Source organism: Thalassophryne amazonica, chromosome 17 (assembly GCF_902500255.1).
Source record: "Thalassophryne amazonica chromosome 17, fThaAma1.1, whole genome shotgun sequence".
NCBI classification, from domain to species: Eukaryota; Metazoa; Chordata; class Actinopteri; order Batrachoidiformes; family Batrachoididae; genus Thalassophryne; species Thalassophryne amazonica.
The window spans coordinates 25,997,577-26,014,226 of NC_047119.1; the positions used below are offsets into that span (position 1 = coordinate 25,997,577).

Below are 16,650 nucleotides of genomic sequence, written 5' to 3' on the forward strand. Positions count from 1 at the left end.
CTCCACACTTTGTTTTTTGCTCGTAAAAACGTATACACTGAGACAAGATGCCGCTGCCGCAAAATGCACCTGCTGTGTCTCTCAACGTATAACGGCGCTTTTCGAAACGAAGTAAATTCTCATTTAATAAGTATAATTTCTATCATTTTGTGTTCAAAACACATTCTCGGGCACAGTGTGTATCATTCTGCATTAGAAGGGCACCAGCCAGATGCCAGGAATGACCCCAAAGTGACGCAGAGTGTCGTGATCCGGAACTGGCAAAAGTGATCCGTTTCTGGCAAATGTTTGCGCCACACATAATGTGGCTTCACACTTTAAGTAGAAGCGCTACTCTATCCAGACATTTTCAGCTAAATAACATCCAAATACCCAATACAACAGTACACAATAAAGGACATTCAGTTGCATTATGGCTCCGTATAGCAGGACTTTAAAAAAGGTGATCCGGAACTGGGCAACCGTCTGTATTTGGAAATACTTGGGATCTGCAATGTATTTGAAATACAAATACTTTGAATTCAAAATCAGAAAATACAAATACTCCGAAAAATGTATTTAAGTATTTTCAAACACAAATACTTTTGTATTTGGCCCCATGTCTGGTGCCTTCTTTACCAGCTGTGTGGTGTTCCTGTCCCAGGTCAGTTTCTCCTTTATGTGGACTCCCTGGAAACGGAAGCCATGTCATTTTGGAAGCCATCTTAAAAAAAAAAAAAAAGGCTGCCATCTTGGAATTTGAGTGGCCAAGCTATCAAATGTGCAATGTTTGCCTTAAACATCAGTTATGCTAAATTTGGCACATTCATCAAGATTTGCATGATTTTTCTGTTATCCGCAGCATGAAATACTTTCATTGGTCTTTTAAAAATGATTTAAAATATACTCAACAAAAATATAAATGCAACACTTTTGGTTTTGCTCCCATCTTGTATGAGATGAACTCAAAGATCTAAAACTTTTTCCACATACACAATATCACAATTTCCCTCAAATATTGTTCACAAACCAGTCTAAATCTGTGATAGTGAGCACTTCTCCTTTGCTGAGATAATCCATCCCACCTCACAGGTGTGCCATATCAAGATGCTGATTAGACACCAAGATTAGTGCACAGGTGTGCCTTAGACTGCCCACAATAAAAGGCAACTCTGAAAGGTGCAGTTTTGTTTTACTGGGGGGGGGATACCAGTCAGTATCTGGTGTGACCACCATTTGCCTCATGCAGTGCAACACATCTCCTTCGCATAGAGTTGATCAGGTTGTCAATTGTGGCCTGTGGAATGTTGGTCCACTCCTCTTCAATGGCTGTGCGAAGTTGCGATGACGAACTGGAGTCAGGTCGAGACCCCGATGAGGACGACGAGCATGCAGATGAGGTTCCCTGAGACGGTTTCTGACAGTTTGTGCAGAAATTCTTTGGTTATGCAAACCAATTGTTTCAGCAGCTGTCCGAGTGGCTGGTCTCAGACGATCTTGGAGGTGAACATGCTGGATGTGGGGGTCCTGGGCTGGTGTGGTTACACGTGGTCTGCGGTTGTGAGGCTGGTTGGATGTACTGCCAAATTCTCTGAAACGCCTTTGGAGACGGCTTATGGTAGAGAAATGAACATTCAATACACGAGCAACAGCTCTGGTTGACATTCCTGCTGTCAGCATGCCAGTTGCACGCTCCCTCAAATCTTGCGACATCTGTGGCATTGTGCTGTGTGATAAAACTGCACCTTTCAGAGTGGCCTTTTATTGTGGGCAGTCTAAGGCACACCTGTGCACTAATCTTGGTGTCTAATCAGCATCTTGATATGGCACACCTGTGAGGTGGGATGGATTATCTCAGCAAAGGAGAAGTGCTCACTATCACAGATTTAGACTGGTTTGTGAACAATATTTGAGGGAAATGGTGATATTGTGTATGTGGAAAAAGTTTTAGATCTTTGAGTTCATCTCATACAAAATGGGAGCAAAACCAAAAGTGTTGCGTTTATATTTTTGTTGAGTGTATTTGGACGTTAAAATGACGTACATACTGTAAACCTCTAATCAGAAAGTCGGCAAACTTTTTCTTGGTCCTACTCATTTGCTTTTAATTTATTTCATCTTTACAATATATTTACTGCAAGGTGTGCAGTGTAGGAAAAGCAATATTCGTATCTTATTTCCCCACAGTCCAGAATGCAGTGTACGTATAATGGAGCATGTTGACATCATATACGGTGTGTTTGTGACTTTTTTTTTTTACACTTTACAAGGAAAGAAAGATTCAGAGGAAATGTGGACTGGCACATTTAGCTGGACACGAGAGATTTGGAGCGGAAATTGAGTGAGTGCGGTTTGCGGCTAATGTGACAGCATGATGTGAAAACAATGACGGACCCTGTGAGCCTTCGTCCAGACAACAGAAAGGAAGAAAATTCCAACAAAAGGATTTGGTTCAAGACCACAACGACGATCACTGTCGCACCCAAGCAGGTGCAGTGAAGAAACAGGGAGCAAGAGGTACCAGAAAGGGGCCGGAGAAAGGTTGATGAGAATTTATTTTGGATTTAAGAAGAAGCAAAATAGCTTGTGCATGTTTCAAAACAGATGGCAGCTGGTAAAGATGATTAGGTGGTGGTACCGTCTCCAATAGTACTTCAGACTGCTCACTCCCCCACCATACACCATAAACACAACGAAAAACGCACAACTCCAACTGTTCGCCATCAACCTCACGCTCGCTCTTTTCAGAAAATACAAGACAGCTGTTTTCAGGATGTGTCTTAATGATTTCCAACTGTTTTTCAAAGATTGCTGCATTCCTTCCACCACCACTGATGGAACGTGGAAAAACAAAATAATTTCTCAGCCTTCATAAGCTATTTTTGTGCTACTGTCGATCGTTAACCTCATCTATAATAATGTCACCAAAATCAAAGTCTATGACAGCAATGACATCATGTAAAAACATACTGATGCGTTAATCTTACCAAATCAGTAATCAGATTAAAGTTACTTCTCCAAGTCACTGTGCCTTACTGTTAGTTTTGTATCTTTATACCGTATACATTAGGGGTGCCCAATATGTGAATCACAACTGACTGGTTGATCGCAGAGATAGTGTGGGTTAAAACTGGCCCGTGGGCAGGGGGAGGCTGGGGATTCGGCTGAACTGCTCGCTATGAGCATTTGATGCTTCAAGCTGTTCATCTGCTGTTTTGTGCAGCAGCTCTGAATTGAAAAACAAACAAACAAAAAAACAAACAAACAAAAAAACAAAAACAGTTGTTGCCCCTCAAATCGCGGTGATGGCAGCGCACCTGCACTGAGCTTTACAAAGACATTTTTATGCTATTTTTCTTTAAAACTCTGCCAGCAAACCAGGGGCAAATCCAGACGGAAAGGGAGCGTGTTGTGGGGTGCGGGAGGGAAGAGGCCCCCCACAACACCCCTAAATTAAAGATCCACTGTTGAAGACATTTTTTCATACTACTACTGCCAAGGTTCTAGCTCAAACCATTTTAGTGCCAGGTAAATTACAGCTCATGGGTGAGGGTGCAGGAGCCCCCAGTGGGGGTCAAGGGGTCAAAGCCCCCTGAAGCTGTATGGTTTTATACCTCTAAAATGTTATTGGCAAGCCCTATTTTAACCAATTTTGAATGGTTTTAGATGCATTGAAAGCAATAATAATAGACTAAAAAAGATTTTTATGTTGTAATATTTGTAATACCAAAGTTCTTTTAAAAATGTTTCTGTCAAAGTCTAAGTTAATAAAATAAGTAACGCTGGAAAAGTTAAAAACACAATATCTGATGGGCATATAGCATTTAAGAGCTGAAAGCAGCTGACTATTGATCTCTCTGTTGTTTGCGGCTGAGACATGAAGACAATGAGAAACTTATTTGTTATTCCTTTAATTATTTGGTTGAAATTGCAAAATAAAACAAATGTACAACACTAAAAGCTTGAAATACGATCGAATTGCTACATTTCAGTTCATTTTGTGGAAAATCGGTGGTGGGCGGAAGAGGAAATCTGAACCCAAGAGCCAGGAGGAGCCAGTGCTTGACTAATGCTAATAATAATAATTACTATTATTATTATCATTTCAACAACTAAAATGTTTAGAAAAAAATTTAAGTGTGAGAAAAATGGTAGAAAGAATTTGTTACATTTATAAACATTGTAGATTATAAATTGTAAGTTTTACTGTTACAGAGCTATTAACAGTTAAATATGAGGTCAAGAAAGACTGTCTATTTTATTTTTTATAAAACAAGTATATATGTTCATTGAAGTCAAGAAAGACTGACTTTATTTCATGTTTTACAATTTTTTTTTTCAGAAAATAGTATTTAAGTGCAACGTAAAATGTCAGGACATGCATTGTTTACTTTATGTAACTTTTAAAAATGTACTTCCAATAAAGTGCGTATTTCATGTTGAGGTGGCGGGTGGGGAGTTGTTGGCAGCTGCTGAAAGTAAATAATAAAGTAGCTAGTAATCTAACAGTTACTTTTAAAATTGAATAATCAGTAAAGTAACTAAGTTACGTTTTCAAGGAGTAATCAGGAGTCAGTAATTGGATTACTTTTAAAGTAACTGTGGCAACACTGCTGATCACACAGGTGACTTAAGTTTGGCTTCATATGGACAGAAATCTAAGATGGTTAATCAGAGCTGAGTAGTGAGTGAATTTTGTTGTTTTTGGCCATTACCATAGTAACACTTCCTACTAACCCATATGGAAAAGATAAACATAAATTTTATAAAGTTTGTATCTGTTCTATCTGGAACATGTAAGTAATGCATGTGACAGTCAAACCAGATATAAGAGCCTTAGTAAATTTGTACAATATGTGACTTATATAAATTGGGAACTTAAAAGAACAATATTTGACAGTAATTCCACATACAGAATCCTTAGTAGATATGTGTAATATCAAACTGAGACTTATAAGCACAACACATGTCAAATATAAAGTTTATTACTGGAACCGATGTAACTTCTTGTAAGTTTTTTCTATTTCTTTTCCATATGGGAATACATACCAGCTTCGTATATAGTAAGCAAAAAGCAGGGTGTTACAATCTGGAGGGTATTTGATAAGGCTGAGGTGATAAACTTAATTCCCAATACCAAACGTATCACGACACTTGAAATGTGATTCTACAAGTATTGCAACTTGATAATACACGGCATTGTGATTTGCTTGCTTATTTGAGAATGTACAATAGAGAAAGGTGAAATAATACATCTGTCATAAGGCAGTAGATCATCCACCTCCAAGTTACTGATTTTAACAAATTCCCATGGTGCTCTGCCTATTTTGGCCTATCTCTACCAACTGTGCACAGTCTCTCGACAGTGCGCTGTGTAGTAAAACTGGACAACTGATGTTGACTTTACTGCATTTTTTAAAAGGTCTCTCCCAGACCATTCCAGAACTTCCTGTTTATTGTGAATGCTGTCCTATGTAGTCTATCTTGCTCCATCTAGCTGGTGGTCTTCCTCTCTTTCTTATTCCATGCAAAAGTTTTGACAGATGTTGCCCCCACCTTTCATCTGCTGTCCTACTGAAATGTCTGGCCCGCTTACCACAAGAGTTTTTGCTGTTACTGGATCCTTTACCTTTGGTTGCTCCCTAACTAACTTTGTTTTGAGATCTTTAATATATCTAACAACATTCTTCTGTTCTTCTTTGGGTTGTCAGTATCTTTATTCCAATTCTTTGTGAAATCTTAACATTTTCCAATCCATGCACTGGCAGAAAAGTTTTAAAGAGTTTGTATTAATCAAAAGCTGATCCCAAGACATGATCATCATCATTGTTACTTAACTGGTGATCCACGTTTTCTCAGTTTTGAAAGGTCTTCAATACCAATTTCCATTCAAATCTCTAATTCCACTTGTAATTCAGTTCCAGCCAACACAAAGCTGCCCAACAATTTGTAGATTTCAAATTATGGCAAGTGGATTTTTTTAACTGCAGATTTCTCTCAACTGTGTGGTACTTTTGGTGCTCAGAATGTGGGAGCAGGGCACTGTGCTGGGTTTAACGCTTCATTCATTCAACAGGTTCCTACTGACAGCACTGTGCATTCTTTCACAACTCAAAGCCTTTCCAAAAACTGTCCCTTCCTCCTTTTACCTGCTGTGAGAACGGCAGCACTTTCCTGTTGTCAGATGTCCTTTTCCTCTAATCTTTGTCCTCCCCCCTTCAGCCCTCCTCTCTTTGTTCTTTTGTTGTTATCTTTGTTCTGTTTCTCCCAAGGTGTTCAGTACTACTGCAATCATTGGGCTTAAGCATTTACACCTGTCAGGGTGGTGATGCATTCTGGGATATGAAGTGTGTTCCACAATAGCAATTTTGGAGTGTGGCAGCCAATCCTGTACAGGAATGGAGTGTCCCTCTACTACCTGTCCCATATATATATATATATATATATATATATATATATATATATATATATATATATATATATATATATATATATACACTCAACAAAAATATAAACACAACACTTTTGGTTTTGCTCCCATTTTGTATGAGATGAACTCAAAGATCTAAAACTTTTTCCACATACACAATATCACCATTTCCCTCAAATATTGTTCACAAACCAGTCTAAATCTGTGATAGTGAGCACTTCTCCTTTGCTGAGATAATCCATCCCACCTCACAGGTGTGCCATATCAAGATGCTGATTAGACACCATGATTAGTGCACAGGTGTGCATTAGACTGCCCACAATAAAAGGCCATGTGTGCCAGGTTTGGCTCAATTCTGCAGCACAAAGGTGTCACTCCCCTTATGTACTGCTGCTGCTACTACTACTGTTAAGACTATCACAGTGCTCAATAGTCTACGTCAGGTTCAGGTTCAGGTTCAGGTAACTTTATTTGTACCCGTAGGTAGATTTGGCTTGCAGCAAACAGAAAACAGAAAAAAGGCGTCCATGTTAGTCAACACAACAACAATAAAAAACACTAAAAATACTAACAAAGAACATACACAAAACAAGTTAACAAACACCACCAAGGACTCACAACCTTAAAACCACTAAAAAGATGGTCAGCTTAAAACTAGTGTGCAAAGGGCAAATAAATAAATAAGTATATAAATATCTAAATATAAGCATATGCAAACCTACTAAGATTTGTTCAGTTGCACAATTACTGCTGGGACAAAACTACTCCTGTAGCGTTTTGTTCTACACCTTGGGACTCTACACCTACGGCCAGAAGGTAGAAGCTGAAATTCATTAGCCAGGGGGTGGGAGTCATCAACTATAATGCAGTTGGTTATCCACTGTAATTGTTTAGTGTACAGGGACTCTAAACTCAGCTGCGATTCACCAATCAACCGACTGGACCATTTAATGATCTGACTCAGTCTGTTCCTATTCTTCAATGTCAAACTGCCAAACCATGCCACCAAAGAAAAAGCTAAAACAGATTCAATAAAAGCATGATAAAATAGTGTTAACATGGTTCGGCCAATGTGAAAATACGACAGTTTCCTGAGACAGAACAAGCGCTGAGCACGTCACTCCCCATATGTCAATGTATACGTGTGCCTAGTTTGGCTCAATTCCGATGTGTCATTTGGACAGGACAGGGACATATACACATACAGTTTCCTCTTAGTATATAGATTAAACAAGCTAGATATCTACATACCTCAACCTATTTTGTTGTACACCCCCAAACAATGACAATAAAAACTATTCTATTCTTGGCTTGGACTTAAATGCGCCATTGCCGTGATAGGAGTGAGGGATGGAAACGAGACATTCAGTGAAGGTTAAGAAATGGTATAGCCCATTCGAAGAGTTTCTATAATTATATTCTTTCAAGCATCAATATGGGAAATGTATCGTAACACTAACAATTACAAGTAAGAAGGACCATGATTTTAATGTGTGCAATGCCAACATGATGATAACCATTATGACAAGAAAATTCCAGAGACGTTTTATTTCATCAGTCAGTTGGTTTATTTATCATTAGCAATGACACCAAATGTACTCTACTGTTTTCACTTGCTATCACAGGAGATGCATTTTGAATTGTAAACAGTGAGAATGATAAAATGCATTTCCGAAAACTCCTTACAAGCAGTGTATGACCAGGAAAGACAACAGAATGTGTCTCCTCTGCTTCAGCAACACATGTCCTCTTATAGCTCTTAGTCGCTCACATATTTACATAAATACAGCCGGCTCCCACATTCATCACCAGCAACATCGCTACTGCTTTTTTTTTTAATGTGTTGTCACATACTTTTCTTAAAGAATTATATTTACAACCGTAAGACACCCACCCGGCGGCCTGCTGCCGGGGTAAAATGCAGTTAGTTCACTTACAATTCATTAAACTATTTACGGCTTCTTCAAAGTTTATTCTGCAAATCAACCTTATAGCTCTACGTTTATTGTGATGTCTCTTAACAAATAAAGGTAATACAGAGCTCAAGCTGTTCGTCTTCCAATAAAAAGTATTAAAATAAATGAAAAACAACATAATAACAAAAAAAAAAAGTATATTGCACTTAAAGTTCAGTACAGCACTGGACCTGTTTGGTGTTTTAAGAGGAAAGCAGGAGCTTTAAGCCGAGCGCTACGGAGGAGGTGAGGGTTGACCAAGCTTCCAGCAACTAAATAACTAACATCTGCACAACATGGTTTTTTTTCTTTTCTTTAATTTATGAAACCTGTTGTGGTTTGTTCAGCAGAACTAAGGAGTGCACGTTTGAACCCTAAAGCATATAAAACAGAACAGAACATGTAGAAACTGAGCTGGAACCCGTCCCACCAAAGTCCTGAGAATGCTTCCTTGTTTGATCCACAATGAGCTACGGAATTAAAGGAAACGCAGTTTGGTGCTGAGGATGGGTTTTCTGTCTCGACTCTCTTCCGTGCTGTAAACAGGCGATGCAAGCAGTCATTTTTTTTAATGCGAGGACATCTGCATTCCCTCACGTCAGTCCGTGTCTGTTCCTCCTGCCTTTGTCGGTGCTCACAGCCTGCAGAGGAGCCGAATCGAGTGGAAAGACCGAAGTGCTGAGAGGATGTGGCATGCATGTGGAGAAGGAAGCCACAGTCAGAGTTTTCATTCTGTCTGATGGACGTCATCTTGAATGTGGGCCTTTTTTTTTTTCTTTTTAGGCCTCCGTCGTACAGAACGTGACAGACACGTGATAAACACGTGTCGTACCAACAGCTTGGGGGTGTGGCTTCAGACATAAGGAGAAACTGAAGGGGATTAGGGAAACAAAAAAGTGATAAAACAGTACCGGACTGTCTTCATGTCTGCGGGTTTGACACCGCATAAAATGTACATAAACATGTTTAAAAAAAAAAAAGGTGATCAGGAAAAGTCCTGCTCCAGAGTTTTTAATCCATTCATTCATCAGTTCATCCATTCACCCATCCACCTGGCACGAACTACATTCTGCTGCAGTGCCTCTCACACATTAACAACAAATACGACAGACGCACCAAAAATTTTAAAAAAGGAGACAAAGGATGTCAACTTTTCCTCCAAGCCCGCCCCTTTTCTCCTCTTTTTGTCATCGTCTCATCATTGGAAATTTCTGTTCATTTTTTTGTTATTTCTCCGTTGCGTGGTCTGGTGACTACGATGTAGTCGAAGTCGGAGTGGAACTGGCTTTTTTTTGGTTGATCAAGTCCAGGTAGAGTTCTGAGCGGAGGAAGCGGGCATATGAGTCTTTCTCCATCAGCCCATATATCCGCCTCTGCGCGAGGTCGAAGCAGGAGCGCGTGACGTTCTGCAGGTTGTCCTTGGTGTGATCCCTGGTGTAAGAATCCAGGTTGACCTGCACCGCAGAGGAAAAGAACATGTCAGAGAATACAAGGTCACATTTATTTATTTGCAAATGAAAATTCGCAAAGAAAAAAAAAACACCCACCTCTTTGCACGACTGGATCGCGATGTATTCTGCAAAGATTTTCTTGGCTTTGGATGCCATCTTGGACTGCGACTTGATCTTCTTGTATTCCTCGCATGCCAGCCAGAACTCCAGGTTCTCCTCGCTGAACTCGGTGCGCAGGAAAGCTCTGAAAGCTGCCAGACCATCTGAGGGCCAACACACACAGAATAAACAACAGGGGGGAGTTTACTAGGGTGCCATGGCAACCTCGCTGATGAAGCGCTCCTTTGCGGTGCCTGAAATAGCTGCGTGAAAACGTTTTGAGTCATGTGGATGGAATACATTGAAAACATCAAAACCTGGACGCCGGAGCGCAGAGTCAGATCCTGTGAGTGACATCAGCGCACTGACCCAATCACTCTGCGGCGAGCATCTACGCGTGACATGAGTGAACAAAGACTCGTCTGTCTCAGCGGGTCGATGCCGCTTCCTGGCCTATTTCTGGTGCCTTGGACTTTTCAAGTGCTGAGCTCAGTTAACGGTTTGAGGAAGGACGAAGAATAGCAGGAAGCAGCGTCCCACCCATAGCTCTCCTCTGCACCTTTCCGTTCCCATGAATCATCAGTGCTGATAAGCAAGCAGCAGTCTTTCACCTCATTCCACTGGAGCGGGAGTGAAGGAGGGGAAAAACTGCTAAATGAGGAACAGCTGCAGAACTGACTTTGTCTTTTCAGTTTTCGGCTTCTTGTGAACCAAGAATAGCAGCACACCTGCAGCTCGCCTGCAGCCCCCGTCTATAGAAACTTGCTACAGCATGCTCGTACGCGCATAATCTGGCACATAATCAGTAAATGCAGATTTCCTGTCTTGTCCAGGATGCACCGTGGCTCACCTGCGTGTGTGCATGAAGAAGCAAGAACAATAAAGGAGATTAAGGGGACTTACATTTGTGTGCCAGCAGTTTGTCGAGTGAATCCCCCCATTTGAGCGCCTCCTCTGGGGTGGGCCTGCAGATAAAAGCAGAGCGGTTCTTCAGTAAGCCCATCTCAGCCAGGTTTCTCATTGTGTGACCCATCAGCAGAGCGTCGTCTATGGAAGTTCAAAACGTGTGGCAGTGTGCTATTCCTCTGCTTCCGCTCCAGTCAGAGTCTGATGGTCTTCCTCTCGCGTTCAGTTCTGCCTGATGAGCTTCTGAATGAATCTCCACTCTGTTTGTTTCTGGTCTGGGAGGGGGGAGGCTGGCTTTTATATTTGAAAAGGAGGGAGGAGTCAGCACCTTAGGCAGCCAATGGCGGAGCATTGTCTGTTAAGACGAGCTCCTCCCCCATCAGTGTCCATCTGCCCCCTGCTGTCTCTCACCCCTGCTGCTTCAGCTCTTTCACTTCACTACACACTTATCTGATCCTTTGGCACAGATTTTCCAACTGCAAATAAACTCAATGTTGATTTTACTTCAACACGCTGAGTTTTTTGGCAGCGTAGAAAATTGTGTATACAAATAAGATCAATTTTATTTATCCCAAAGGAAATTATTTTGCCAGAGTACCAAACAGTAAACAGCGAACAATGTTTTTTGCTTGTTTGTTTGTTTTTTTTATGTGAAATGACTAGAAGACATTTACACAAGGTGTTCGACAATACTGCACATAATTCTGAGTCACTGAATAACTGAATAACTCTGTTCATTATGTATTCATTCTGCAGAAAAGGGGAGGAATAATACAGTCCGATTGCCACAGGTAGGAAAGACCTCCTGTGGCATTCTGTGGTTCACCTTAGTGGTCTCAGTCTATGACTGATGGTGCTCTGAGAGGACGTCAGTGTGGCATGCAGCGGGTGGCAGGTGTTGTCCAAGATGCTGCGCAGTTTCCTCAACATCCTCCTCTCTGATACCTCTACCACAAACTCCAGCTCAACCCCCAAATATGTCATAGGTGAAGTCCCTTATCAGGCGTCTGTGAGTTATATCTGTTTACATAAAAATGAACTTTGTACCTGAATGAGCAGATTTATGTCGTCCTATTGGTGTCACTGTAAATATGCCTTTTCTGAACATAAATCATGAAGCATTTGTGAGTATTGCACCAAACAGTCTTCATTAATATGCAAATGTATGTACCAAAGTAACTTAAAATCTACTCAACTCATCTACTCCCCAAGGGTTATTATACAATGTATAATAACCAGGGTCTATTATGCTTTACTAATTTATCTTGTTAAAAAAAACTACTTTATCCTCATTAACGTGCAAATGTACACACGAAACAACCCTAAAATTGAATAATCTCATTGCTTCATCAGTCAGTTGGTTTATTTATCATTAGCAATGACACCAAATGTCATTCCTAAAGTGTACTCATGGTATAAGTGTCAAGTATCATCTACATATGGTTAGTTCACCTGCATTGTACCTGAATGAAGAGATTTATATGTCATCCTATTTGTGTCACTGTAAATATGCCTTTTCTGAACATAAATCATGAAGAATTTGTGAGTAATGCTCCAAACAGTATCTTCATTAATATGCAAAATACCCTCGTGCATCTACTGCCCAGATGATACATATGGTGTAAGTATCAAGTGTTTATTATACATTGTTAATTAGTTATATTATTCACAAAAACATTACTTCATCTATACACTAACATGGAAATATGCGCACAAAACAACCCTAAAATCAAATGAGCACATCTCTTCCCATGGGGTACTTATGGTGTAAGCATCAAGTGTCTACTATATATTGTTAATTAGTTATCTTGTCAAAAAGACGTCATCCCCATTAACATGCAAATATATGCAAAAATAACCCTAAAATGAAAAAACTGAATAATCTTATTGCTTCCTAAAGGATACTTATGATGTAAGTGTCAAGTATGAACTACATTTTGTTATTGTGCATAATAAATAAATCACTTCAGTCTCATTAATATGCAAATATGAACACCAAAAAAAACCCCAGCTCATTTATTCTATCAGGTGTCTACTATGTATTGTGAGTTATTGTTCTCATAATAAAATAACAAACAACAAAAAGAAAAACCTCACATATTCCTTGTTACTACGTGAAGACACTCACTGAACAAAAATGAAATCTACTTCACAAAAAAAAAATCTCTTCACGCTCATAATGTGTAAATATATGTACAAAATAACCCTAAAACCTAATCAGCTCATCTCTTCCCATGGAGTACCTATGGTGTCAGTATCAAGTATCTTCTATGTTTTGTGAACAAGTTATCACAGTTCACAGTAGAAATCACTTCATCATTAATACGCACACATTACTACTATTTGTATTTATAAGTAATGCAGTGTTATACATGTTGTGGCCCCATAAGGGCTAAAATTAGAAATCTGGTCTACCTGAGTGACTTAATCAGACCAAGAACAGCAAGAATTCCAGATGAATTGAAAAACATGCACCTCCTGTTTCCTCCTTTTCAGCCTGATGCAACATCTTACATATTCCTTTGTTCAGTTTGTGGATGCCACATGTTACACGCACACTCCCACTGCACACGTCTGCGTTCCCAGACAGAGGTCACCGCACAGCATCATCTCAGGAAGTGGCCACTTACTTGACTGACTTCATGGTTTTGTCTAACTTGCCGGCTGCGTTACTTCCTGGGGATTCGTTCCTCCTCCGCAGGAAGGCCAGCCGGTTTTTCATGTCTTTAGCCCTGAGTGGAAAAGAGAGAGAGAAAAGGGCAGGAAAAGAAAGGAGGATGGAGAGCAAGATTTATGAATGCAGGGGAGTTGGAATGGGTGAAGGAGGAGGTTGGGGGAGGAAGCAGGAAGAAAGAGTGTTGAGTGTCCAGGACAAAATCCAAAATGTAAACAATCCGACACACAGGAAATCGCCACTATAAATCCAATCCGCGTGAAATTGAAACCCACTAAGGTAGGAAACAAAATAAGAAATGAGTGTACATTTTTCTGGATTCCTTCCTTCCTTGGCATCAGTGTCAGTCTAAAGCTGTCACAGTCGGTGGTGCAGCTGCGTCCCTGCTCGGGTCCTGGACGGTGAGTGAGCGAGTGCGGGAGAGAAAGAACGGAGAGAGAGATGGACTTTCATTACGCCATTCTCCTTGAGCCTGCAGGGGTTTTTGGAAGAGGGAGGCGACCCCGGGCTGAGGCGAGAGGGCACAGCGACCTCCTCGCTCCTCCAAAGACGTCCTCACTGACTGACAGCCCCACCCTCTGCACGCCGAGCTCACCTTTCTCCAGCCATCTAACAAACTGACCCCCTCTGCACATCCACCGTCTTATCTTACGTCCCAGACATAGTAACGTACCAACATCCCCCAAAAGGCTCAAGAACTCTCCACATTTCCATAATCCCATGGCGCATGTCCTGGCTTTTCCCCAACTCGGAGCACGTGCAGCCTCCATGGGATATGACCTCGCTCGACACCCATTTCATGAGGCCCTTCCTTTAATTTCCACTGTGGATTAGCTGGCACGCTAATAGTTCGGCACGGTGGAGTGTGCACCGTCTAATCACTGCAAGCTGCCCGAGGCCCCATGGGAGAGCGCGTCCACCGCAAATTAAGAAACTTCCCGTAATAGACAACGATCACAGATGAGGGAGAAGAAGTGCAGATGAACACAGATTAGCACAGGAGCAGTGATCACATCCAGACAAACAGTCTAACAAGGCCATTTGCACCTCAGCTCTGCACAGTGTGAAAAACAAAAAAAAAAAGTTTGTCTCCACCAGTGCACTCAATGTTACAGCCTGGGCCAGGCCAGTTAAAGCTACAGTATGTAAAGTTTAGTGTCATCTAGTGGCGAGATTGTGCATTGCATTTTGCCATCACCACTTCTGACTTTGTTTACTTTTATATTTTTGCTTCTTTGGTGATGGGGATTTATGCTCCCTTGCCTTCTCTTGTGATCGTCAGTACATATGATCCTTCATCTCACAAAAATGAGGCGTGTCAGTCTCAAACCTGTTAGCCTGCACTACCTAACCAGCGCACAGTGTACAAGGGAGCAACCACAGATTTTGCTTCTTTTCCCTTCAGTCTTCTGGCCATCAAGGCAACATAAGCGCGTCATCTTTGGGCTACTTTATCAATGTGGTGGTGCAACATGGCGGCCTCCATGAGGCTCGTTCTAAAGTAAGTCCCTTTGGCTGCTCCCTTGTTTGCACTCGGGGTCGCCACAGCAAATCCAAGGTGGATCTGCATGTTGAATTGGCACAGGTTTTACGCCGGATGCCCTTCCTGACGCAACTCCACATTACATGGAACTTCTGAAAACACACTGAGTCCCTGTTGTAGATAATTACACACCAATAAACAGATGGTTATGGATGCGACATTCCAAGTCTACTAATAAACACTCCTAAATCCAACAAACTGTAGCTGTAAGGGCAGATCCAACTCCATAACTTGCAGCACTGAATAACGCATATAAATCCAAAAGCTTGACTTTTGTGGGAGCATTAATCCCAATATGTTTTATGTAGATTATATTATCTGCAGCAGAGAAGTGTTCATGATCTTGAGGAATGCCAACTGCCAAATGTGTGATTTAGAAAGAAAATGAATATACTGTATGTCAAAGAACCCCCCGCCACTGTAATGAATTCCATCCCTTTAATCCAACTTTTTCTCCAATCAGAATATGTGTCCTGTATGAAACAGTGTTTAACCAGAGACAGAAGCAAACCAGGCATCTGTTGCACTGAAACAACCTACTAAAGGACATTAGGAAGCAAATTTAAAACACTTGAGCTATTAAATCCACTTGTAACATCATTCATTAGACTGTGCTATATTTGGACTGTGCTTAGCACACGTAGGCTTTAATAAGGATTGGAAATATTCTGTTGGCCTGACAATATACATACAAGGCCATATCTATCTATCTATCTATATATGTTCTCCACTCAGATTGCAATAGCCAATCACAGATTAGCCTTTCTGTCCATCATTTACCTGTATTTTGGCATGCTTGGCACCAGAAAGTTATGTTGTATCCAAAAGGATCCAAAAAGGCATGGACCAAAAGTTATATTGGATCGGTTCCCACTGACCAATAGCGTTAGAGCTTACTGCCAACAGCTAGCCAATCAGAGCGCGGCATACGAAGGTCAGGAACTAGCTGACAGATGCTGGTTGAAAAAATGGCAACAAACATGTCAACAACAGCAGAAAATCATCTGCCAGCAAGGTCTGCTGAGTTCACAGAGGAGGAACTGGTGGAAATATTGAACTCCAAGGATGCCAAAAACACTAAGAAGGTAGAAAAGCACGCTACTGACGTTTTAGAAGCATTTATTGCATCAGAATCAATCATATGCTGTTCACAACAAAATAAATTGATCTAATTTACTTGACTCTTTGTTGTTTGCTTAATTTGGGAGGGGGGTGGAGAACATAACGCTACACCTTGTCCAATATAACTTTTCTTCATCCAATATTTCTCTATGTTGGACTCCTTACCATCCATTATTTGTATAATATAATATTATATATATATATATATATATATATATATATATATATATATATGTAGTCGACAAACACAGGATGCATTGCAGCGGCTCTACCACACCCGTTGTACAGTCAGGCTCTCGCGCCATCTGACTTTTTCTTTTTCCCCCAAGCTACAAGAACAGGTGAAGGGGAACTGTTACACTAATAACGCAGAGGTGCAAGCAACTGTGCATCACTGGTACAGAGAGAAGACACGCGATCTTTTCACCGATGGGATGCAAAAAAACATGTCCGAGGAATGTCATTCTTATGTATGTGGAAAGGGAAGGTAA

At 40.9% G+C, this 16,650-nt stretch overlaps 1 protein-coding gene across 8 annotated transcripts in view; it reads right to left on the bottom strand.

Annotated features, from left to right (window-relative positions):
* Positions 1 to 7,953: 7,953 nt before the first annotated feature.
* Positions 7,954 to 16,650, bottom strand: part of rgs3a (regulator of G protein signaling 3a) — a 288,184-nt gene continuing 279,487 nt past the window's right edge. For all 8 annotated transcript variants that reach the window (XM_034192752.1, XM_034192750.1, XM_034192751.1 and 5 more), the window contains 4 exons: positions 13,451 to 13,552; positions 10,818 to 10,879; positions 9,912 to 10,078; positions 7,954 to 9,818 (listed from right to left, as the gene is read on the bottom strand). In XM_034192752.1, the coding sequence (XP_034048643.1) occupies positions 9,618 to 9,818; positions 9,912 to 10,078; positions 10,818 to 10,879; positions 13,451 to 13,552 (532 nt within the window). In that variant the 3' untranslated portion in view covers positions 7,954 to 9,617. The remainder of the gene's footprint in view (positions 9,819 to 9,911; positions 10,079 to 10,817; positions 10,880 to 13,450; positions 13,553 to 16,650) is intronic.